General features: G+C 38.7%; 1 protein-coding gene across 5 annotated transcripts in view; it reads left to right on the forward strand.

Moving 5' to 3' along the window:
• Window positions 1-589: 589 nt before the first annotated feature.
• Window positions 590-27,030, forward strand: part of LOC139118823 (cytoplasmic protein NCK2-like) — a 40,380-nt gene continuing 13,939 nt past the window's right edge. The window contains exon 1 of one of the 5 annotated variants that reach the window (XM_070682310.1): window positions 590-1,062. Coding sequence is in view for 2 of the 5 variants with exons in the window: in XM_070682307.1 (XP_070538408.1) it covers window positions 20,709-20,750 (42 nt within the window). In the remaining 3 variants the exon portion in view is untranslated. Of the gene's footprint in view, window positions 1,063-11,191; window positions 11,275-20,516; window positions 20,751-21,216; window positions 21,565-27,030 lie in introns of those variants that run through there. The other 4 variants (XM_070682312.1, XM_070682309.1, XM_070682307.1 and 1 more) reach the window with 4 other exon arrangements.

The raw sequence follows: 27,030 nt of genomic DNA on the forward strand, positions 1-27,030 counted from the left end.
GTCGGAGGTACGGAGGCAAGCGGACGAATAGAATTCTAGGCTACGGTGGCATGGTCCTCCTCTCTCTATACTGTGCCAATAGCGAGGTGAATCTATAGAGGACCATCCATAGCAAGATAAATCTAGGCCTAGTCTGTTTCATCGACGTCTCACAGTTGATCCTTCGGTCGTTTGTTTGTTTTTATTTACTTGTTTTGTTTTTGTTTTGTTTTCTTTACTTCTTAGTTTTTTTATTCTGTCTATTTTTTTTACAGTTTTTCGCATTTTTGTCTTATTAATTATTTATTTGTTTACTGTTATTCAGACAGCGTTCCCGGGTGGTTTTATAATGATGAAGCTCAAAAAAAGGAGCCCCGTGGTTTTACCCAGGCTTTGTGGGTGAATGGTTACATCATTATCGATTTACCCCTGTATTCTGATTTTCAGGTCTGAGACGGGTGAGATCATTATAATGACATTGAAAAGACAATAGGATCAACTATCGTGGTGTTCCACCGCACCGTGCCATCTGCCTACACTGCGAATAACTAGCTGCCGGGTACATTGCCTCTATGTCATGTGACTAGGTACATATCCCGTTGGTGAAGTCATTGGTAAACCACTTTATTCACAACAAACGCATAGATACTTCCGCGAATGTGAACGAGATCTCCTCGGATAATTTCACCATATATTTGTAATAGATTGAAGTATCTTTGCGTCTATTATGTTGGCGTGACATTGATTTTGAAAAGCTTGTCTTCCTACGAAACAAAGGAACGAAACGAAAGTGAGAAAGTAGTCCGGCGTATGAATGTGCACGAAGCGGAAGTAGTTTTTCGTAAGCGCTGCAATGGCCGACATGTTGCAGGGATTCTGAGAATCTGGGTGGAATTTTCCCGTTCCGAGATATTTCATCGACTTTCACCGTCAGAAGTCACTCTTAAAACTAGTCGCTGGTCTGGTCGACGGATTCCATAAATTCGCTCCTTTTCCGGGCACAGAAGAGACTTCTTCAAAGTTGACCACAGCCATATATTTTTCTCGATCGCCATCACCCGTCAGCTGTGGCAAGAGACAAGGGTAAGTTTTAGAAACTTTGTGTATATCTACACCGACACAGCTCAGCAGTCTCTTGTAAGTTAAGAAGGAAATAAGCGAAAGGGCCATTGGAACTTGGCTACGTGGACACGATCTGTCACAGCGCTGACATCCTTACGACTCTGCTTTGTGGCAGTCAAAGGGCTATAAGTTTGTTGTACGTCGTCAGCTGTGAGCACTATGAGACCCGCCACGCGATCAATATATGGCAAGACTGATCATGGTTTTACAAATTACAGGTACATTGATATCATATCGATGTGTTCTCGTAATGTTAAGATGGCGTAGTTCTCGATAAAACTTCAAGAAGGAATAAGCACCGTTCTGGCACATCGCTGATACATGGAAATCCGGTTTCCCAGCTCCTCTGTTATTCGGGCAATAATTGACCAGGTGGCTCGTTGGACCACCTATTGACTCGTGTATCGAAACTTTCAGGGGCGCGACAATCGTATTGATATACAAACATCACCAACAGTTCCTTTTTAATATTTAAACACATGCAAGTATATAACGGACACTCAAGCGTGTTGAAAATTGAAAGTATTGTTGCCAAGTGAATGCCCATGTCCATACAGGCATGGGGTAGTCTCACCAGTACCTCCATAGGTAAACACATACACTGTACTATGTATCCATCGCATATGTCAGTTGTATAGGTTCTGAAAAGTATATCAAGGTGTATGTATGGATTAATGTATGCTTTTGACCAATCACAATGTTAATGAGTAAACAAGAGATCTCATAAGTCACAGTGTACCAGTTTCTTCTGTTTCTCAAGATCTGTAGTATCGGATCTTGATTTCTCTAAGTTGCTTGCGTGTTACATTTCTAAGTTGAAATCAAATAGTTCACTGAGAAGTCTGGCATTTCACAGGTGGTGTCTTTGGTATTTCCACTATGAAGATAAGTTTTTGGAGAAGTGTAAACTTTGTTGAGTTTATCAGAGGTTTTGATCTGATGTGTCGGTGTGTATTTGCTGGAAAGGTGACACAACCAGTGATTGGTCATATAAACTCATGTCAATGGTGACAATTCTATGTAAAACATGTCCACAGAATTTTGTAAATATGACCACAGTTCATTATGATTTACAAAACAGTTACTCATTTTTACAGCTTGATAGTTGCAAAACTAAGATCTTCACACAGGTCTTACTTCCTGTGCCCTATACCCCAGCTAATCTGCACAGTTTCCATGAAAATTGTCCAATAAATAAATTAATGCGAAAATTGTACAACGAGTTTCAAAGGAAAAAACATTTTTAGTTCCTTCTGAGCAGACATATTCTCATCCGTTAGGGTAGTGGGGTTGATTCTATCAATGCTGCTTTCATAATGAAGAGAGAGATTTAGAGGTTTTTCAACATCTCGTCCACAAAACCTTTGATAAACGCAAAACTATGATTAAGAACAAAAGTCTTTATTCAAAATATGTTTATTTGGTTTAGACCCCATCATTACCTGATCATTGATCACACATTACACTACTACTGCGACATCATTACTTTCCGAGTCATAAACCGGTGTCATTATGACTGAGTCATTCAGTTACTTCAACTTCCAATCAGGTTTTCTGAAGGTAACACTTATTTCGTGTTTGCAAAAATGTATACATATTTATGCTCACAGATTATACACATTTTTATAATCAACATAGCTCTAAGATGTAGGCATTGTTTAGTTGAAAAGAAAATATATTTCCAACCATATCAGGGACATGGAGAAGCTTCCCTCATTTTTCCCTCATTTCCCTCATTTATGCCAGAATGGCCTTTTTTCTGCCAGGTGTATAACTTCCACGTCTGCCAAGTCAGTAAAAAGCAGAGATGAGCCAAAACTGTGGTGTATTTATTGTCACCAGCTTGACATACATGTAATTGTCATAGTTAGTCAAGTCAGTGAAAATTATGTTTGCCGTGTCTATGTGTACAGGGGCTTTCAGATGTGAAAGTCTTTCTTAATTAAGTGCAACATACTAGCCATGTTGTGGTGCACTGGTTTTAACCAACATACCAGTATATTGATGTGTATCCCTATTCCTGCCAGACAGTATCACCTCACCATCTGCCAAGTCAGTGAAAAGCAGTATGGAGCCAAAACCATATGTATTTTCACCCACTTGGCTTGGTATGTTATAGCAGCTTTAGTCTGTAAAAATCATGTTTACAGTATCTCTGTCTTGAGGGACTTTCAAATTGTCAAGTCTTTGTTGAAATACACCAAATGCATGGCACATGTTTTGCTTTACTAGTTTCAACCCTTTGCACCCTGACCCCCCTGGTACTCTATGACATCATCGGACATTTATGTCCGGGCCGGGTTCAAAGGGTTAACCAACTTAACCTGATGGTGAAATATGAACTTGGCAGGAAAAGGGTTAATAGTTAAGGAGAAGGTGTGTTCCGAGTGGCTGTTCCAATGTTTGTTATTCACAAGCTTGCCATTGCAGAAAATTCAACAAAAAACGCAAAAATCTGAGATATTAAATAATTACGCAGTTGGAATCATTGATATTGAGTCAGCAGCGTATAAACATTCAATGAAGCCTAACCTGGGGAAAAAGCATGCACAAGCACATTACAGAACATTGTGCAAAGTAGATGGTACCAGTACATCAGAATGTTGCAAGTTTTCCCGTCTTTGTGCTGTTACCACATGGGGTCTTTGGGTATTGGAGACAGAGATCCAGGGTACATTGTGCTCAAACATTTTCCCATCTTTGTGCGCAGCAACACTTGGATGTAAATGGATCTCTTTAAGGTAGAGTAGATCTCTAGCAATTTTAAACTTGGCTTTGGTCTTATGTTGTTGTTTGAGGTGTGAATACAGCTGGGCAGAAAAGGTAGATAGACATCCGCTGTGACCTAATTTCCAACTTATTTTTGGTGTTACCCTAGCCATACATGTGCAGACTGTATTTGTGTAACTCTGTTGCGCCAGTGGCAAAGTATGGGGATTCAAATGTGAAAAATGAAGCGGGATTTGATTGTGATGTGTTGACAACACACTGTCTTCTTTTGCCAGTGTGAGTGTTTTCACATGTAGAAGTGCAGAGAAAACCAAGCCTATTCATTTTCTTTCAACATAAACAAATGAATCATCTGTCCAATAATCGGTGTTATCATGAAGGAAGAGTAATGTATATCGTTTCTTCTTTGGAGGATGTCCATTGACTTTCATAACTTTCATAGTTTGTTTTGAGAAAGCGGGAAGCATTTCTTGAAGGGGGTCTTTCCAGAAAACAAGACAATGGGATAACATCTGTCAGATCAGATTTCATGGCTGTATATTCAGTAATTACAGTTGTGTGCTGTATGTCTTCATCCAACAGGGCTTTATCTGATTTACATCATGCTGAAAGTATTTTAAGGTTCAAGGTGAGACTTGTATTACAGATTACACTTACCAGTGGGTTTAGGTCATTGAAATCTTGTGTGTCTGTACACTGTGTGTTTGTCTCTGTTTAACCCCTAAAACAGTATCTTTGAACTTGAGACTGATGTATGGATACTAGACAGAGGTTCCAGCAAAACTCATCAGGCTAGTTCATAGGATTCAAATCCATATAAAATGTTGAGAGCTAACTATATCCTAGCCCTGCGTACCGTGCTGTGTGTTTCGGGCGTTACACGGCCCCCACCACACCATTGGTGGGGGCCGTGTAACGCCCAAAACACACAGCACGGGCAGGGCTAACTATATCCATATGTGCTATCATATAGGCACGCATGGCTCCTCTGGTTTTATCTGTGACTTTCAATTGAAACACTGAAGCTAAATTTGTCATGTACACCGAATCAGAATTACATGTTGCCTATAGTCTTTTAGGAAGGCATTTTGGAATCAAAGACCTGTTGTGGTGGACACGTTTTGTTGACGCATTTAGTCAGTTTGTTTTGGATGAACACAACTGGTCTATCCCCAGGTCTCACATTTACTGTCTGTACCAGATATGAAGCAGCCTGGATGACATAAACCAGAGGTCAAACCTAACACACTATTCCTGTGGGTTTTCGTTCACACTGTTTCTCATCAAGAAATCAAGGTGATAAGCACCGCTGACATGCCAACAAGCAATGCACCCATTGTTGTAAAAAAATAGCCTACATCATTGCCCTCATTTCAGCCCTTTGAAAATAATGCTTCCCCTGGGTATGTGAAGTAATAAATTTTGCTCTCCTCTCTTCAAAAGCCACCTTTATGCAATGAAGGTGAGTTTTTCAATGTCTCCTTATCTTTATTAAAGCAATGAAATGAGTGAAGGAGATAGAACACCTCAAATTCCCCACTACCCACCGTTCAAAATTCCAGTTATCTGTCTGACTAGCTCTCGTATCATGTTTACATGTACAGGCTTTCATTTCCCCTTATTATAGATACCTTGTTTTGTTGGAAAATTTCATGTATTTTGCAGCCACTACAATCACATACTGTGGACTGGACATCTATAGGTTTACATGTCCCATCTCTTCAGTGCTTACTGTTCCACCTTTATCCACCCCCATTTTCTTTTTCTACATATGTGCTGAGATTCTAAAGTACAGTACAATTCACCACTACCCTAGGGGGTGCCTAAATTCATCAGAGAAAGGCACCCCACAAACAAACACTGGTTACAACAATATTGTAGATGGGTCCAGTGTGCTACAGGTGTGACAATCACTGGCCTTTTTGAATGAAACGTTATTTCAAGACAGCCTTATGTATTTGAACCAGTTGAAATATGAAAGTAGGTCATCTGTACACCAGGCAATGGCAAACATTGAAAGTTTCACTGTGACTTTCAACGGTGGCCATGTACATCTTTGAGAAAGCCCTTCCACCACGATGATGAGACTGAATCAAGATAAAAATTGTCTTTCATACAGTCTACAGTAATCTGTTTGAGCAGACCTTGTAGGTACTATTATATGTTTGAAGCATGCCCGATATTCTGTGAACTTGTGGAGTTGAGACAAGGTCTACAACTTTCATTGTATTTGACATGTCAGCCATGCAGTGCCCATCTATACTCTGCCACACTGCCATATTATTTCCAAAATGGTGCACAATATAACCTCCAACATGTATGACAAAATGGTATTGTCAGGATTGAAAGCAACATTTTCCATTGACAGGTATATTGTATTTACTCTGCTCACTATCATTCTACTGCAGGCTTGCAGTGTTTTTGCTAAGGTTCTGGAATATTGGTAAATGATTTGGGAACCCTGGTAACATTTCTGCTGCCTGGTCTGATTACATTGATATACCAAGGGGAGCCCCAGTAGAATGAATGGGAACCGTGGTAACGTGTATTACCAGCTTACCGCCCTTTACAAAAACACTTGCATGTACTCAGTAACACATTCACAACTGTGACATTTGTGTGAAAGCTCCTTATCAGGAGTTCAGATAATCTGTGAATAAATATGATATGTATGAAAACAATGATACATGTATCTATATCATTTTGCTCTACAATAAAAATACACCATGGTGGATAAAAAGTAATTTTAGAGGGTGTGATATCACAAACCTTTTCACCCCAGTTCCCTCTTAACAGGTCCGCACTCAACATTCATAACAATAGGTTTGGGTCAAACCATGGTGGTGAAATGGTGAAGTACTCTGGTGGTATTGTGTGACAAACATGTGAAAGGCAGCAGGTCAGGGTTATTTGAAGATGGCCAATACATGTAAATAACATGACCTTGATGAAAGATGAGAGTTTTATCAAAAGTATGTCTTCACCAAAGCTGTGATCATGACATTGACAGCAACACTAGTGTGGGCTACTTTCATAACAAGCCATGACTTTGCTTGCAGAAACGTACAACATATCACTCTTAAGATCACAGTGTTACTATAAGGTGGGAACGCCCCATCCTTGAGTAGTTGTAAAGGTGTATCCAAAGGAGAAAAAGTGTGTGAGTGGATGAGGTAGAGTTGTATGATCTGTGAATAGATCATACACTAACAGTTATTACAAATCAAACCGTTTTTTTGGTCGTTACTTCCTGAAAGTTATGCAATTTGTAATTTTAATAGAACTCATAATCAGAAAATGAGAATGCGATAGAGAGATTGATGCTAATCAGCATGAAAGCGGTGATCATGCTGTGATTAGTAGAACAAATGTAGACGTAGATATTGTTGCAGGTAAATGGTGACATTGGATGTCTACCTCCAGATGTATGATGAAATCGTTCTTGTTTTTCCGTCCACTCAGTTAGACTTTACTATATTCTAAAAGTATGTAAGATAAATCCATTTAAAAAGATCATTTGTACTTCCATGCATGACCTAATTTGGTCCAGTAGTCATAATAATAAAGCAGTGAGACAGCTTGTCAGAACAAAATTCTCTCACTAACATTTTGGCAGTGACCTGGACAGGTATCCGATAAGGACCACTGACACAGACACACCCCTCAAATGTGGTTCAAAGACTTCGAGGTGCTTACTTCAAAAAAGAAGTTAATGGTCAACATCTTCCCCTCCTTGATTTCTGCTTCTTCCTCTTTGACGTCTGAGTCCCCTCTTTCCTCCCTGTTTTACAACATTCCCTTTGCCGTGAGCTACCCACCCTCTCATACATATAGCTTCCTCCATATCCCCTGGCTCTGTATGTATTCCACAAGGTATCAGCAGACACACTCATCCACATGGTGATAGGAAACAATCCCTGCATAGGTAGATGCCACCACATTCCTCTCAATGAAAAAATACTTGATATGTAGCATCCCTCGACCAGCTTTGTACACCATCAACGACTCTCACTCTGTGTTCTACCTGTGATGTACACAAAGTTATGGTCATTGTCTGTCCAAATAATTCGTTCTGTGTTCCTTACATACTGCTCATGCTGTGAAAATCTGCCCACCAGAGCTACATGTATACCTACATGTACATCAATGAAGAGCATTCAATTCAGTCTTGTGCATGTCTTTCCTAAAGGTATGGATATCTATACATTCTAGCCGTCATGGGTGTCTTCATTCTCCATCTTGACTGCAGGTTCCCTGAACATTATTTCTGTGCTCGGTTTCTTGCCATTGAGGTGGTATAGGCTCCTCATTTCATTGAAGAATGGATTTCTCTTCCACTTGTCTTTCCAAACTTTTCTGTATATGAACCTACAAGAATAGCCTATATTAGCTTATGGGTTATCTATTCTAACATTGCAGACATGCTGCTTGCGTTTCATAATCTAAAGAAACATAAATAAAGAAATACACAAATAATAAAAAAGGTTTTTAGTATACATATTGCATTATATACACTTTAAAAACTATTCATTTATTGATACATGTAGTATGAAAAAAAATCATCTCGCTTACAAAAGGTCAGTTTTGAATTATATGACATTGAAGGGTCACTGAGCCACTTTTCCATCGAACCACATTCTTTACAGATATTCTACATATGTCTGAAGGCTACACTGTTATTGAGTGCCTACTTCGTCTTCTACTGTTACCCAGCACAAAATGTCTCTACAGTAAACTAGTACTATATACCTTGCCTGACACCGTACTTTACTCATACTAGACTGGTCTTTGATCAATTTTCACTTGGACTGCAAATTACAGCACAGAAAGCAGAGCTCTCACATAAGTCTAGTTTTGCATGTAGCTCTGCTGGAAACTGTTGGACTGGGAGCCTCTTGTTTGTTTTGTGAGTGTATAATGGGTGACTGTTTATCCTACATGTACGATGTTTTCTGATACACTGGGCTGTGGATACATGGCTGTGGTCTGTGGAGATATCATTCTTCCTGTGGGAAGTACTATCATCTTCACAATATTTTGGAAGCTACAGTCACTGAATAGCTGCCACTTATAGAATTTTGACCCAAGTCGTTCTCAGTATATGTGATATAATAGCATAATTATGCGACTGATATCAGGGAATCGAAGAGTGCATCGGTGTAAGTGTGTTTGTGTGCAAAATATTTGCAGCTTCCTGCCTGTAATCCCCAGTATTGTGTGGTATTCACAGTGTCTGTGGAAATTCACGCTGGTCTGGTCACTGCATCAAAGCCGAGCTCAACCCTAGGATTTGCATGTATTTACAGAATAACTTGATACATGTAGTTGATGGCTGTAATGCTTTGATCTATGTGGGTGTTATATTGGAAATACATATAAGTCTTAGTTATTTTCAGGACGTTGACCTAGATGTACCTGTCACACTCTGTCTTGCAAAGGCATTGCAATTATTGCAGTTTTCAAAACATTAGTGTTACAGATCAACAAAACTATTTCACAACCAACTTTGTTATATATGCGATTGGTCCAATTGATTGACAGATATGTAGGCCATCGTTGGGCAAATACAGAGACTGAATGCTTGTTTTTACCAAGTACAGTTTGTTGTGTCGGTGTTTTGTGTAAATAGAATAAACAGTACACTCTGTGTCATTATTTTTGTGTGTGTGTGGGTTTGGCATCCAAGGACAATATACTTCACCTCCCACGCTGCTGATTCCAGTATGTAACATGTTACATGGCAGATGGGTGCAGGCCCTTGACAAATAAAGCAAAGGAAATTCCAAGTGTGAACTGAGCATGCTTCAAACACTGCCACTTTTCTGAGACGTAACCACTTTGAAGTGTAATACTGCAATAAATGCTATTTTGGAACTAGGTCATGTCAAAACGTCATTTCTCAAAGTGTCCATGCAGCAGTTTCAGATTCTAGATATCACAAAGAAGTACAAAGAATACATGAATGCGTGGTAACACGAATGGCATTGACTGTATGAAAGTAAATCCTTTACTAGGACAGTGAACAAGTAGTGATATATAGATTCCAGGAATGACTGCTAGCCATAGCTCTTGGAGATGTGCATCTTTTTCGTCAGTTGCTTGTACATCCAGAGGGGAATCCCCGGTGAGGTCCCTGTGTTTGCTATACTGAAACCAACCCACAGTGAATCATCAGGCTGAATCATACAACAGAGAAAAAAATTATTTTGTTTTTGAGTGGGTGTCTTTAGTGTTCAATGTCCAGCATTGTATTCTTCATGCATGTCAAGCCTTTTGTTCTCGTTCCATGACTCCTGTCATGACCCAACTCATGTTGTACCATGAGAGCTGAGATATGACCAATTTAGGAAGTGTAATGGTTTCAGTAGATTCTGATCAATTAAGATGATACATACTGTACATGTCTTAGAACTTGAAAGTTTTGAACTTTTGCCTGAGGAAGCTTCAACTTTGAACCCTCTGCTTTTATAACCATAAATAAAATAGGGATAAAGTTCAGGTTTTACCAAAATTTACCCTTATTTGAAATTCAATATGGCTCCTCTCATTACCACAAAAAAAAAGCAACTTTGTTCTGAGACATCATCATACTCCTTGCATTCCCTACATTTAATTTGAAGAGTCACGTCACCTATTGGCATTCATGCATTCTCATTCATATTTCACTTTTTTACTTCATTGCTTTCAAAGATTATGCAGACTTTGACCTTATTTGAGCGCCCCCCTGCTTGTGAGTTCTGGTTAACTCTGAAGACTGATCAATTTGTGAATTTCAAGTTGTGTTAGTGACGATGCCATCATGCCTCCCGTGTGAACAGGTTGACTTCTACAACTTGTATCATGTTGTAATGCTCCCCAAATATCCATCCCACACATCCCTGACAAAAACAAACACCACTGATTCAGAATTTTCTTTATAGCAATAAAGCTTTGGCGTAAAATCAATCAATTACACTGCAGTGTTCCTATAATACTCATATATATCATCAATTGCAAAATATTATTTATTTCATGTCACAGGGGCAACAGCCCCTACAGACTTGCCTAAAGACACGTCGCTTACAGCCTTCGTGCCTCCGACTCCACTCGCAGGCATGGAGTTGGAGTGGGGCGGAGGCACGCAGGCCGTAAGCGACGTGTAGGGTCTAGGCAACTAAAGACATGCCTTCTGGTATAGTCGTTGAAGATCAGATTATCAGACAACATATTGCATGTTTCATATTCCTCTTCGCTGTGGTACAGGCAGTACATGCACACATAGGTACCAAAGGAAGTGAGGAAAACAAATATTTATAGTTTTGTTTCCTAAGACATCTGTCTTTGCATGCACTTCCTGTGAAACCCAATTATTTCAGATGTCCATGAAACCGTGAGAGGGTTAGGACATGGTTATGTAGCACACGGTGAACTGGATGCTGAACATTCAACAAACAGAAGCAGAAGGTTAGTTAACATGTATTGTAAGATTTGTTCTGGAAAGAAAATGTGTGCTTCAGATTAAGACTAACACGGAATTGGAAAGTGGATGCTTTAGAAAAGGACACACACAATGTCCGAGGTCTGAGTTTTCAAGTTTTAGGTGGCAGATGATATTGATTTCCAACCAGGCAATGGGAGAAAAAAATCATACAGGTTGTATGATATGTGGATGAGAACATATATTGTTGAAGAAATGGCCAGTAAATTCTTCGTGAGTACGGTGTTTTCGTCAAGGATGGTAAGCAGGTAGATGTTCCTGGAGTTTCCCAGGCATTTTACCGGGGCTGCCTTTGGTATATCAATGCAATCAGATCAGGGTATAGCAGCAATGTTACCAGGGTTCCCAAACCTTAGCAAAAAACACTGGAGTACAATAGCTGGTCTGCATAGATTTCCGCAGTGTCTTAGAAACTAGTAAACGTGTAGATGCATGTACACACTATTATACTCAGGTCCAAGACTGGAAAGAAATTTTTAAGTTGATCATCAATATAGCGCAAGCCTTGTAGTCCACATGTAATTTTGCTCTTCCCTGCCCAAATGGTTCAGTCCAGTACAGTATCTATACAGTTTGGATTGACTTATGTATTATAGTATGAAACTAATGTCCCAAAACAAACATACAGACACTAGACTATTACCAGGTCTTCAATGGCTGTGTAACACTTTAAGTTGACACAAGTAACCATAAATGTACCCTGTAAGTTGTGACTGTCTGTCCATGGAGGTAGTCTTTCTTTCTGCCTCCATGGTCTGTCCATAGACAGTCAAGGGTCTATGGTCAGTCATTGTAGGAGTTGCTGAACATTTCTCCAAGTCCGCCCTATACCAGTAGTATGCATTGTGTGATATTCAGTCAGAAAGAGCACTTCCGTGAATCAGTTATGCATCAGTTTGTCTCAGAGGGCACTTTACATGCAAGTACATAGCACACTTGAGACTATCTGAATGCATATTTAACTCACATGTATCTCTGAGGAGTTCACATGTAGAATCTGTGGGTCCATTTTGTAAAATGTTAGCCTGCAGGGTTTTTACAGAATCCCAAATAATAGGTCCCAGATACAACCCTGGTCTCAGATTAGAGTTGACCTTTGCTGACTATAGAAACCATGGCCCTTCCCAGAATAGAGAGATACATGTACATGTACTTCCCAGTGGATCTGCTGGAACTGAAACAAAGCTTATCACCACATGTATGGTGACAATCGTAAGCAAATTAAACCAAAGAGTCTTCCCTATATGAATGCTAATTGGGGAATAATATATGTATTGTGGTGTTCGGAAATAACAAATGATGCTATCATCAAGACCGTAATGACTGTTGTATTAGATTTACTAACGGGCCGTCGATAATAAAAGCTGACGCACAAGAAACGTAATTCCTTCGTTTTACTTGAAACCCCCTCCCTTCCCCCCTCAAAACGAAAGTTCTTATGCGGAATTAATTTTGTATATGATGCCATTTCTTACAAACCCACACGCACCTCTCCGATCCGCTGGCCCATGAAAAAATACCGGAAGGGCACATTAATCAATAAACCTCCACATTACGGGTTTCACTTTTAAGACAGAACATTTTAATGTTTCGCACGTAGGAAACTGTTTCACATACATGTTTCAAGTTGAAAAAGCATACAAGTTTTTATTTCACATTCATGTCTTTTCTGTCCTCCGTATTTTGTGGTCATTCTGTTCTCAATGAACGCGAAGGTAGTTTTGCGTTCTCGCTGCAAAGTCGCACTTCGAAAACAATAGAAAATCCTTATGCGATTTTGACGCACACAAAACGAAATGAGCTTTTACCCCCTCCCCCTAAACGAAAGAATTACATTTGTCGTGCGTCAGCTTTTATTATCGACGGTCCCTAAATATAAATTGTCACAACCTGATCCTATTTACAATTATTACAATACATTTCATATGGATGTAAAATTCCTGGAATATATTATAAAAATATCTTTGCTTTTCAGCATATTATCATGTTCCTGCCCTGAGGATTTCTATACAAAGTGTCATGAATAGATAAACGGATGTGACTGTAGGTGTCATGTTTCATATAATTTTCAGTTCTCAACATTTGCCAGTGAAAGTTAGATTTTAATAATATGACACATACGGAATACATGTATAGAAGGGAAGCAATATTTGTATTGCTTTTACTTGATAGTTGAAACCTTTCTTGCCGATTTGACTGTACACAGTCTCCAGCCATCCTTTGTTTTGAAAACAATGCAAAATTACCCAAATGCTGGTTGTGAAAGGGTTGATGGGTTTCTATAACATGTATAAACATGAGCAGTCTACCCGTGGTAGGCAGTTGCATAGACCTGCTGCATCGTCTGTGTTCTCTTATGTTACAAGACATGGACAATACAGCCAGTATTGTATACATGTCTATGTATACTTTCTATTCAGTGGTGAATCATCACACAGTGACTCCATATAGCACATTGTTACATGTAAGTGTGAAATGTTCACCTTTATGTCGGCTTTCAATAAAAACTTCTCATACCGAAAATTTTTCAGACCTGCTTTCCTCAATATTTGTACAGTCAGCCAGACCTTCAATTCATTCTAAAAAGTTGTCAATACTGTTTGATTTCAAATAATATAAAAAACAACGATCCATTATCCATTTTGAATACTTTGCAATAATCTCTGTTAGTTAGGTGATGTGTGAGTAATTTCATGAACAAAAATGAAATGTCTTTTTCTTATAGATACATGTAATTTCAGGGCATGAGATTTGAGGCGAGCGATCGCTCGCTCCGCTCGCCTAGCGCTCGCGCAAATCAAAATCCACGCGAACGATTTTCCGCTCGCGTGGCAACTTGGATAGGACTGCGACATGTTCACAGGATGAATGCACTGCAAAAAAACTGGCGTCTGAGCACGTGTTCATCATCGGAATGACAGGCTACAGCCTGCAGACTTCAGCTTCTTTTTTGTAAAAATTAATTAAATTGTAGCAAACATATGAACAAGAGAAACAAAGGCCATGCGTACACGTACACGTGTGCCCATACCGTGTCTTCTATTTCTAAGCTTTGCTATACATCATATTACATGTATATGCATTCGCGTTCCGAAAACACACAGTCCCTACAAGGGATTAGCCGTGGCCGTGGCTAGTAAAACTCATCAAATTGTGTTGCTTTATATGCGATGTCTGTACAGAGTACGCAACCACGACTATATTGAACGTAAGCCTGGCATCTGGGCAGATCGTCCATGTAGCCGACACGAACACGAAGTGTCTGTTACCGGCTACCAAAAAGTATGAAAAATAGTAAAGAACGAGCTACAAAATCACTATCAGTTTTAAGTTGAAGGTAGAATAAGTCTGTGCCTTTGTATAAAATACTATAAAAATAGTAGAAAGTGAGCAACCAGCTGAAAGTTAGTCGAGGTGACCTTTACCGCATATCATTTGCGGCATCTGTCCGGAGCGGGCGCTCCCATAGATCATACAGGCAATTCATTCAACACGAATTTTGCGATCCTCCCTCATTTGTTCGTACTCATTTTCTTGAAAAGTGTTTGGGTGACTGCATAATTAGGAAGAACCGTGTTCTCGATGAATTAAGAGCACAGAGATTTCGACAAGAATTGACTATGCAGTTTGGAGAAATATTTGAAGACGTTGATGCACGATCGCCGCCCTCATAAGCGAACTATGAAAACCTCCAGAAATACGGCGCGCAATTTCTCTGCCGAAAACAGCCGATTTTGAATCCAAAACTTGCACTAATCTTCGTTTTCGAGCACATCCACTTCGCCTAGGTACACGATGTGCTCAGCCGCGCTTATAAATTTAAGCAAAGCCTTATTTTCTCTCTCTATGGGAAGCATTCGTATATCCGTCGCCATTGTTATTTTCATTCAACCCATGAGCACTCGGGCGAAAACCAGCCTTGCAAACAAAAGAGCATCGCGATATCGAACTTCAAAAGTAGACGTTCTTGAGAGGAGTGCAACAAGACAAAATTGTGAGTAAAACTGAGTATGTAAACTTCTGAAGAGATAAAAAGAAAAAATTATTTTGTCAACAGAAAATTGTCATCGTAGATTGTAATTAGCTCAGAGGTGGTTATATATAATGTTAATTACAGAGTGCTACATCGATAGTGTTATATCATAGCACAGTACGTTGTCTGTATTTTGTGACTTCTTGTCCAGTGATCAGGACTGACTGCCGATACTGGTTCTTACTATAATAATACTTACCTTAAGTTCCTATAACAAATATAACAAAACAAAAATCAGAAAAAAAACCTAAAAATAGATATTCTCAAGTAGAATGCACAAGACACAATTAACGATTTCATAATTCTTTTTATTTGCTTCACTCTCCCTATGCATTTCAGGGGAGTAGTTTTATCACTCTCGTAACACTCCCGCAGATAATTTTAGGAGAGTGATTTTCAGCTCACCAGCACTTTTTAAATCTCATGCCATGTAATTTCTGTGAACCAAACCACACATATTCTGAGTCCATACATGTACTGTTATATGCAAATGAAGTTTTCTGCCGAACAGTCTTGTATAAGAGGTCATTGACTCCCATCTTGATATTCTAGGCCAATAGGGCACATCTTAATAACATATTTCACACAGGATGTTGTAGTAATTGGAATCCCATGAGCTGTAAATGACAATTTTAACACATCAATTCACACATGTAGTTTCCAAAGTCAGAGATTGTAATGTTTGGCAGCATAAGTTATTTTACATGTATTTTTCAATTCGATCTTGAACTGTATAGTACAAAAAAATTTCATGTTAATTTTAGTATGTGATGTTTATTCAAAGTATGATAATAGTCATAAAACTCGACGCACACCTTTTCCTAAACCGAGGGTATCAAGGGAAAATATACCTAAAAACACTACTACACAATAGACACATGTAGATGTAGCCCACAGATTATTTTTGCCAATGAATAAGATTTACAAATTCCAGATACTTTATACCTATCTACTCTTGTCAGTACAATTCAGTTTTCACACATCCTGCGTACTGAACAATAGGGCGCGCACAAATAGCATGACAGCTCAATGGCACACGGTTGTTGACCTCGGAGTGCAACAACCTGCCTGTAAGCTGTAACACCTTTCGAACATGGGATTCCTGATTGAAAATAGACATTGTTGAAGGGGATATAGAATAAAGACTGAAACAGGATGTTCCATGGTATAGTATTCCAGCAGATTATAGGTGCAGTGAACAAGGATATAATCAACAGATTTGTGAGAAAATTATGAAAGAAAGTTACAGCATGTAATAATAAAGTACATGATTATTTCACTTGATAGTTTCTGTAGTCTATATCTGATTAAAACACTCTTCAGAGCTGACCAAAGGTAGTCATGACTGTCAAACTCGGACAAGTGTCAGAAAATTTCATTAGTTAACATGGTCATTGTATCAACATATTAAAATTCATTTGGTTATCATGGACAAATAGAGCTGACATTTACAGGGAAGAAATAAAATACAGGAAAAAAGTAAAATTTGTTTACTTTGCAGATTGGAAAGGTTAAGGATGAGTAATGAGTTTTGAAATGTAGAGTTTTGTCGATTTTTAAGTAGCTGGGGTGTGGCTCTCCTCCAGTGAGTGAGTATATTGTTACAGTTTATAATGGTCAGTGCAAGAAAGAATGCACAGTTTCCGGTAACCTGGTTTTGTAGGTTTTAGAAACATTTCCTTGTCGTCACCTCTCAGATAGAACACTATTACTAAAACACCAAAATTTGACTGACAGAAATACTGAACGTGCTCGCCCTGTTCCGTGTCACCATACACTACAGCATTGATCTTTTGATCTGTGTGTGTGTATTTGTCCTCTGACCTTTGGTCTGGAGTTGGTGCGAGGGTGGCCACATTGCGATGACAAACTTGTTTTCATGTTACAGAATTACACCTGCAGGACATCACGCAGACAGCCTTTTAAGTTCTGTGAAGATAAGCAGTGTACAGTTACCCCTGACCATGATCATCTGCAGCCTGTATTTATTAGGGGCCCAAGCCGACCGGCTGGGCCCCTATTGGTTTTATAGGAGTTCAACTTTCTTCTTCTACTTCTTCTTCTTCTTCCGCTCTTTTTTTGTCGACCTAGAACTCAACCACCGCTCACCGCAAACTTCTGAAACTTGCAGGGCTAATAGGTACCTATGAGATCTCGTGCACCTGGGTATACAAATTTCGATTGGTCACGTGACCTGGCGGCCATATTGGATTTTCCAAAAACCTAAAAATGGCTTCTCCGAAGACCCAGGGGTCTAGTCCATTTGAAATTTTTTGTATAGCAAGCATGGCCTAAGGTCTTAAGAATTTGCCAATAAAATCGCATGCGGTCACGTGACCTTGGCCGCCATATTGGATTTTGCAAAAATCGTGATTTAATCTTTAAAAATCTTCTTCTCCAGAACCAAAACACCGATTTGACTGAAATTTCACATGTAACATCTTAAGTGTGATCTCTTTCAAGTTTGCGAAAGGCGTTTTGATCGGTCACGTGGTTTGGCCGCCATATTGGATTTTGCAAAAATCGTGATTTAATCTTCAAAAATCTTCTTCTCCAGAACAAACACACCGATTCAACTGAAATTTGACATGTAGCATCTTAAGTGTGATCTCTTTCAAGTTTGCGAAAGGCGTTTTAATCGGTCACGTGGTCTGGCCGCCATATTGGATTTTTGCGAAAATCGTGATTTAATCTTTAAAAATCTTCTTCTCCAGAACCAACACACCGATTCGACTGAAATTTGACATATAACATCTTAAGTGTGATCTCTTTCAAGTTTGCGAACGTGTTTTGATCGGTCACTTGGTCTGGCCGCCATATTGGATTTTGCGAAAAATCTGATTTAATTGTTGAAAATCTTCTTCTCCAGAACCAACACACCGATTCGACTGAAATTTGACATGTAACATCTTAAGTGTAATCTCTTTCGAGTTTGCGAAAGGCGTTCTGATCGGTTACATGGTTTGGCCGCCATATTGGATTTTGCGAAAATCGTGATTTAATCTTTAAAAATCTTCTACTCCAGAACCAATACACAGATTCAATTGAAATTTGACATGTAACATCTTTAGTGTGATCTCTTTCAAGTTTGCGAAAGGCCTTTGATCGGTCACGTGGTTTGGCCGCCATATTGGATTTTTCGAAAATCGTGATTTAATCTTTAAAAATCTTCTTCTCCCGAACAAACATCGAATTGACTGAAATTTTGCATATACCATCTTTAAAGTGATGTGTTTCAAGTTTGTGAAATAGTTTTTGATCGGTCTCGTGGTTTGGCCGCCATATTGGATTTTCCGTAAAATATTAAATTCCAAGTGAAACGTACAGTAACTATTAGATGATGTTCAAAATCCTACTTTTTCAAGCTCGAATTTTGCACATAATATCATTAGTGCAAGATTTTTCAACCATGTTCACTGCTTGGGCCCCGCCAACGCTGCTTGCAGCTTTAATTGCTTCTTATTTCCCTTAGTAAGTTTAGAGTGCTGTAAATTTTCCCTCCAAAATTTTTGTGCAACATTTTACCAATTTTTCTGACTTTTTCTATAATTATCATGATAATTTTAGATCAAAGGGACCTAACTTTTCATTGGCTACAGTTTTTGATCAAAATGTTGGGTATAATCTGAAAAAATTGTCTTGATCTGAAAAAAATTGCCAGCATGAAAATTAATATAGAGACAACAAAATTGACTCAAGTTGAATTAAGTTGACCACAAAATGAGTCACAAGTCTTGAAAGCCTAGTGCATCCTCTTTCCTGATTTTGTTTGCTACTCCTGTTACCAAAAAATAGGGCGATAATCTGCTTGCTTCAAGGTTTACAGCTGTCGACTTTCTAGGCATCTCTCTTGTTCATAAACCTTGTTCTTTTCAACAGCATCTCATGTAGGTTGAGCAAGTCAGATGGCAGGAAAATCTAAATGTGACAGTATATGTGAACAATTTGTTGTATCTTTGAGTCCAATGTCAATTTTTACATGTACTACTCCCCTTGGTTGTTGGACCCATAAAATCACTGAGTGTGTAGGGCAACCACTCTGGCCCTTTCGTATCTATGTGTAAATGCCAATCTGAAGCTGTCATAGTGCAATGATAATTATTCAAGGACCTTTCACATTGCAGACAGACTGGAGTATCTGTCATAAGCTGCGGCACAAGGGTGCTGCCACGTATGCTGCCATGAGTGATACATTTTCGAGTCTGTTGAAATCTAGGCCAAGATGCCATTCTGAAACTTTCACAGTATAATAATAATAATTCAACAGTCATCAGATGGTTGCATCGATGCCAATCTGAAATTCTGTCAATGCCATGACAATAGTTCCAAGATGTAATATCCCATTATTGCAGCCAATCACTTTGAAATCCATGGGTCTTGAAACACGAGAATGCATGATTAATACCTTGCACTTTTTATCTTGAACCAGTCGCTATATCAAATCTTGCCAGAATTTAACCTGTTCACCCTGAATTCCTAGTATACAGGTCCACAATAATCATTGATAACAATGGGTTTAGGCCAAACCGTTGAGGTGAAAGGGTTAAATCATAGACACTGTCTGTGTAAATGGCTGAATTCACATCTGATAAGCTGAGGTTGAGTGCATGTACGAAAGTATATAAAAAAAGAAAGAAAAAATTTTGCCAAATGGAATGCAGAGCATAGATCACATATTCTGTAAACCAGGAAGAGATTTTCTCTAAGAGTAACCAGATGTGGTTTGGAATGATAGTTTATGTGCTCAAATCTATCTTCCACATGTTAGGCATATTTGACTTCATTTTATTTGTATGTGAGATTTTAATAGCATAAATGCATACAAACAGTCGACAGAAACTTGCATAATTTCAAATTTCACATAGCAAAATCATCTCATAGAAGAATGCTTGGTGATAAAGTTGCTGTGAAAGGCGTTGATTTCTCCATACAGGTGCAGCGAGTTGAAATGAAAAGTGACACTGACTTCGGTTCAGGTTAATTGGGTTTGATGCCTGTGGGCTCAGGTCATCACAAAAGGAATTATCATCAGGTCAAGGTCAGCAGAACATACATCATCCTGAGTTTGAGAGATATGTCTTTTGTCTCAGATTCCACACTCAGTTATTTTTTGGGCAGGGGAGGGGGGTCAAGGACAAGTTTTGTAGCCAATCAGAAAGCAGATTTCATAATGTGTTTTGGAAGAGCTGGTGGTGATGAAATTACAAAGGAAGGAAGTCCAGCAGCATTGTTGGAATTGCTGTGTTTCAGAAGGGAAGCCCGTCATCAGAGGGGCACTTTGGTCTATTCAGTGAAAACATTAGGTGTGAATTCCCGTGAAAAGTTCATCTCTGGGGAAAGGCCCAGGGGAAAGGCTCCGGAATCCATATGTCATTTTCCTCCGTTCAGTGGATTGATACAGATGTAAGTGTGAGTACTTCATGCATGTTCTATGTGTTCTTGTTACATTGTTTACAGATAGAGCTTTCAGCAAGTGTTGTTATCTTATCCAGAACATGTTACATTGTCAATTTTACTTGCAGATTCTGATCATTTACAAAACACGTGTTGTGTATAGTAGAACAAAACAAGAGACATGGCCTTTCTATTTCAATAGTCATGTAAAAAAATCATGGCCAAAGTTAGTTCAGTCTTGAGAGGTTCTCTTGTTTTGATTTGTGGTTTGATATGCATGATGGTCGACAAAATTAATCCAACATTGACTCAGATTTGAGATTTTTCTGAAAGGAGATGGGAAAATTACTGGCAGTCTGTGTCAATCAAAAGGGGCTGGTGGTTACACAATATGGCGTATGTGTGTGTCATTTATCAGCGAATATCCTTCCCCAAACCTCAATGAAATGTGCAGCTGCTGTGAGAGGTTGCCCTTTAACCCTTGCACTCACAAGTCTACACTGTGATGAATGGAGCAGGCTGCCGGTAGAAATTACCAGAGAGAGAGAAAAAACTCAAGAGCGTCAGCTGTCAGCTTTCCGAGACCAATCTCCATTACATCATCTCCCGTTTTACATGTAGCACTCAATGGCTGACAACGACACAATAGTGAGTCGTTATTTGTTCAGGTCAGCCAAGTCTTATATGCATTTGTATCAATATGCATGTTGTAGACATAGCGCCATGTGTTTTGCACTGGTTCTAATTTTACCGTTCCGTATCACCAGTCCAGTGAGTTCCAGCTAGGACCCTGGTCAGCTGTCTCCACACCCTTTGGATAATCATAGAGGTACAGTCCACGTGAAGTTTTTGTTACGGATCAACATTTTCTCGTCTGTGTGTTTGAATTCAATCTCTGTTTTAATTTTTAAGTTATTCAGACTCACTCTACCTGTCCATCATGAAATAGTAGCACAGCCCCATTGTTCTCTGTGGCAAAAGTGGACCTTTACAAAAGTGGGATGGGTTACAAGGGTTTAAAAGAATGGGGGAAGAATGGAATCCACTGAAAAGATGGTGTCTGCTATATGACCTGTGTCAGTTCAGATCAGCAAAATTTGTCTAGTGGTTGTTTTTTTTGTAGTGTGTAGAGTGTAAAGTTCACGTGTACAGGAAGGATCTGAGACATTTTTTTGGAATTGCATTCACCATCCTGAAAGTTGATCCGGCAATTAAAATTTCCAACTCTCTGTTGGGTAGCCTTAAATACATAATTATAAACAGTTACGTTTGACTCGTCTTTTCTGCAGGGGACTTCAATCTGCACGAGTTAGAAATTTGCTTTTATGGAAGCTCAACTTTGTCATGATAAAACCGTGTTGTTCAAAAATCTGTCTGTGGGATGGCAAAGAATGTAAGTTTGGATTACGCATGCAATGAGCGTCCAGGATGTAACTCAACTTGTAATAACAATGTCCTATCCTGACAGTTTGGCGATATCCTCAATAATAATAGCAAATATGGTATTTAAGTGTTTTTTGATCCCTGAGGGGGTCTGAAGACGGCCATCGATCTTTTCAGAATTACAACTCATGTAATGTTAAAGACTGAAAGACCCCATTATGTGTTGGTCTCCGTCAACTCCAACCCATACACAACTGAATCACTCTGATGTTTTTCCTCATTCCATTTTTTTTTTTTACTCTGTTTGTGAAACATTTATCAAAAATATTCATCTGAGGGGATTATTAACATTTTATTTTTCAACTTGCTTCCTCATACACAAGGTTACCATCTGGCTCCGCCATACCGTTTAAAATACTCGATAGAATCACGCAACTAAACCTTACCAATACCATCCACTGTTTAGAGGTATCCTTGATGACACGTGTATGCGTGAGTAATAATAACTCAAGGCTAAAAGTACAAAATTTGAAATAGTAGATAGCGAAACTGGTATGCATGGTGCCAGTTTCACAATGGAGGTCAGTGACCCCACAAATGAGGTCATTGGGTCCCCCATGCTGCCAATACTGTGTGACAGAGGGAGGGGGTTCAGCATTTTCGTGCTTGTGTTATTCCTGTAATTATTGAATTGTTGGTGTGGCAAGTTTAGTCTGACAACGGAAGAGTGCGTTATTTTGTAAGTTCAGATTTGATTAATTTTTATCGTCAGCGTGCCATGGTTGCAGATTTCAGCATGTTTGTCGAAAAAGAAATTGAAACTTGATGTAAAGAAAACGTGCTGTTCAGTGGGCAGATGATAATCCCCCAACCTTGCTGTAATATTCTCTTTCATTTGAATGCCATCCGTTCCGTCAGCAAAGTAGTTCCATTGCATTTGTAGGATCTACTCAATCAAATATGATAACGCGATCAGTTTTTGACAAGACATGGCTGAGAGTAATCGTATACCAGACATAATGGACACTCCAAGGCAAATCTGTGTAACATTCTGCCTCTGAAAGCACATAGGGTAATCTCATTAGGCCCAGCTAATGAGTGATGCAAGGCAAAACAGTTATGTAGAACAACGTTGTAACCTCTGCCAAAAGAGGCGTCACAGACAGCCTGTGCTCTTGTGAGTCGCGAAAGGACGCTTGTGTGTCAATTTTCCCGCCAGGAATTTGATTTATAGCTGTCAGTATGAAATTTGACAGCTTTCGCATTCATAGATGTATGCCTGGCAAAATATTGCAATACATACTGGAAAAAATGACATTATCAGGACAATATCAAACTTACTGTCTCTGATTAGAATTCAGACTAGAATTGTTTAAGAATAGTAATATAATGAGAGTGATTATTATCAACATGACACCTTGAGAAAAACATGAGATGGGCTTATTTGTGATTACTCTTATTTAATAAAAATGATAAGAAAATTGTGGTCACACATATTAAAGCCTTCAAAAGTGTCATTTTTCAGAAATCATCAGGAGTTGCAGTTGAGGGGTGTAACTACAATATTTGAAATGTGATGTGTCAAGGACACAATCTTGGCTAGTATTAAGAGTACAGAACCAAAGTGACACAATATTTGCTTGTTATGGCTAGTTGTATTTCATGAGTGTGTGTACCTGTCAGGTACAGTGGGTATCTCCTCATTATTCTGTAGTTGCTGGTTTTGACATTCATCTGCAGGAGGCAGGCATGATTTTTAAGAAGTCAGTCATTGACACTAAAATTTAAATCCCCGCGAGTTTTCACTGTGAAAGTATTCCCTGGTATTTTTGTTCTCTTTGCACAACGTGTTGTGCTTGTGAGGAAAATACCCGATAATTCAAACTCATTTTATTTTTATTTTATTTTATTTTTATTTTATTTATAATATTCATCCACAGCGGACACGATACGTGTACCGACATAGGATAGGATGACTGAAACAGGTGCGAACCACCTATACAAAGCCAGTCACCCTAATGAAATGAAATATGTACAAATGAAAAAAGCAAACAACAATAACATATAGGAGATAAAAAATGAAGAAAGTCTAAAACAAATCAAATAAAATCTACATAGGTCTACACCTGCTACAAAGACAACGAGAAATCCACGTACAAGTGTTGTCTGGATCAAAACAGTTATAAAATTTATCCCAATACCATTTCGTCAATGTTACTCTAAATGTACAAAGTGAAGCAGTGGTTCTAATTGTCGCCGGTAAATTGTTCCAGAGAATGACAATTCTAGAGAAGGTGTTGGAAAGTGAGTTTTACAATGGTTTCTATCCAGTGCATTTGTATCAGCACTAGAACGTGTATTAATTTTAGATGAGCGAGTTTTGACATACTTATGAACATTTAAAGAGTATTTCCCAGTAGTGCATTTATAAAAGAAAATCAGATCAAGAATCTCCCTGCGAATTTTAGGGAAGGAAAAAGAAATGTACTGATTTTCTAGAACAAAAATTGATAACAATATCATCAAAAGTTACAGCTGTCGTTCCTTCATGGTAATTTCTTTTTTCAATTAATCTGCAGTTACTGTAAAGGCACGGTAGAATGCATTCTCTTCTCAAATAGCCCGCATGGTTGCAAGTTGAGTAAAGTTGATATTGTAATAAATCAATGTACAGATTACCCAGCAAATGTATGCACACAAATTCAATATTGATTCTGACCTAGCCAGACATTGATGGATGTCTTGCAGCAATGCAGCAGGGTGACCTTAGAGAGAAGTGGCCATACACCTATCTTCTCTCAGTACTCAAATTGTTGTTGAATTTCGTGTAAATTTCATAATGTCAATTTCACGTGTAGGAATTGTATTTGTTTCACTGGCAATATTTAATTTTGTAACATTTAATTAACTCTATTGCTGCCATTGTATCCATGGATGAGTGCAATTACAATTAAATGGTCATTAGCATTTTGACTGCCATCAGAAAATGGTTTTACCCTTGAATAACTTCAGTCACAAATACTTCATTTCCAAGTGATGCGTTACAAAAACTCCCATATCAAGTAAAATACACTAAGTTCACTTCCTAGATACATGTTGTTACACAATGTAAAATGTAACATGGGAGGTAGTGTTAGTTTTTGTGATACTGTATGTTTGTTTTGGACTGAAAAATAATTGGAGAGATCGAAAATGATGAACAAACAAAAGCATAGTAAATTGTGCATAACATTTTTAAGGAAGTAGTGGTTATGGTTCTCAGTGTGTTATTGTGTTAGGTTTATCACTTTGACATCATAAAAGTACTTTTATTTGTCCCAACTTCTCCATTCAAAACGGAAATTCTTGCATGTTTCCTGCAAAGCAAACAAAACAATTTCAGGTCTGGTACCCACAGCCATAGGCCTGTGGGGTATACCTCAGCTTCACGTATCTGATTTACATAATATTTACTTGTTTGTCTGGTTGTCTCTTGGAACCTATGCTCCACAGTTTTGATATTAGTGTTCAACACACAGACCAGACCAATAGAATCTTAAACAGTATCATGTATGAGATCAGAAATTTCCATGCTCAAGGCTGCATGTTATCAAGAATGTAATGATATGAAACTTTGATGTATTTTTTTAATTCCATCCTAAAATTACTTGAAATTCAGTTGCCAAATTTTAATATTTGGAAGGTGAATTATAATTCAAAGATACTGTACATTTGCATACATTGGTCATTACACACAGGCTACGCAGCATAATCTTTGTACAGTATACCGGAAATGCAATGTACTTGATTGCCCATAAATAACACTTACAAGTAAAGTGTATATTTTAATGTCCAGTGCAGTTGTTATATTTGTACTTGACAAAAACATTCTGCTCTTTAATTCTGAAATGTAAGAGATAAAATAGAAATCTCAGAAAACATTGAGCATAGCCAACAGTGCCAACTCAAAGCTTCATCAGTACGGAGCTGACATACTAAATCAAACAAAGATTGTTGAAGTCAACGCTTTAGGTTTAAGCATCACACCAGGGAGTGATGTCGGCTTAAAATCTTCCCATGCATCCTGCAAGTATACAAAAGACACATACATAACTGGAACACAGTGTTTAGTTTTTACATGCCAGAGTGTGATTATAACACGGGCGTTTCCGAGAAGCGCTCACGACTGGAGCGACTTCCACACCATTACAAAATTCTCACTGGTGGACAAATTAAGCCAATCTACCCAAAAATTTCTCAAGGAAAAATAAACATGATAAATTTGACACGGCAGACCTATTCCTGGCTGCACATAGTGCAATAGTTCATGCAAAAGAATGACAAAAATGTAAAGCCGTGGAATTAAGTACAGAGACAGTTGTTTGCTCTCCAATTGATGTTAGGTGATTGATAACATCTCAAGTTTTGCAGTGGGAAGTGAACAGGGTTTTTACAGGTCATGCATCTTTTACATGTACCAGTGCTATATACTTGTGTTAATATACTTATATTCCTCCAGGTAGTACATATATATTATAAAACCAACACGTTCAAATTCACAACATCATTGTTGGGTAGAGTTTGTCATGTGCCATAGTACCATGTAAATCAAAGAGTATGGAGTTGGCTGTACATTACTTTAAGATTCACTGTATTCTGTGCTGTGATATCCAGACAAACTAAACCAAGCGTATAGTCAGAGCAGTGAGTGACCACCCACTTCCATGACGAGACTGACCAGGACCTCAACCTTCCTGCCTTGACCTCTGCGGCTACAGAAGAGGTCTGACATCCCACCATGGTACACAACTGGTCTAAACCACAGAAAATAGTGTTGTTATTTCTTTTTGTCCCTGAAGTCTGGGAATACATATGCTATGCAAAACAGTGGCAGAGAGAGACTACATCACCTCATTGTTGAGAAATAATTCTT

This window comes from Ptychodera flava, chromosome 19, assembly GCF_041260155.1.
Source record: "Ptychodera flava strain L36383 chromosome 19, AS_Pfla_20210202, whole genome shotgun sequence".
Taxonomy (NCBI): domain Eukaryota; kingdom Metazoa; phylum Hemichordata; class Enteropneusta; family Ptychoderidae; genus Ptychodera; species Ptychodera flava.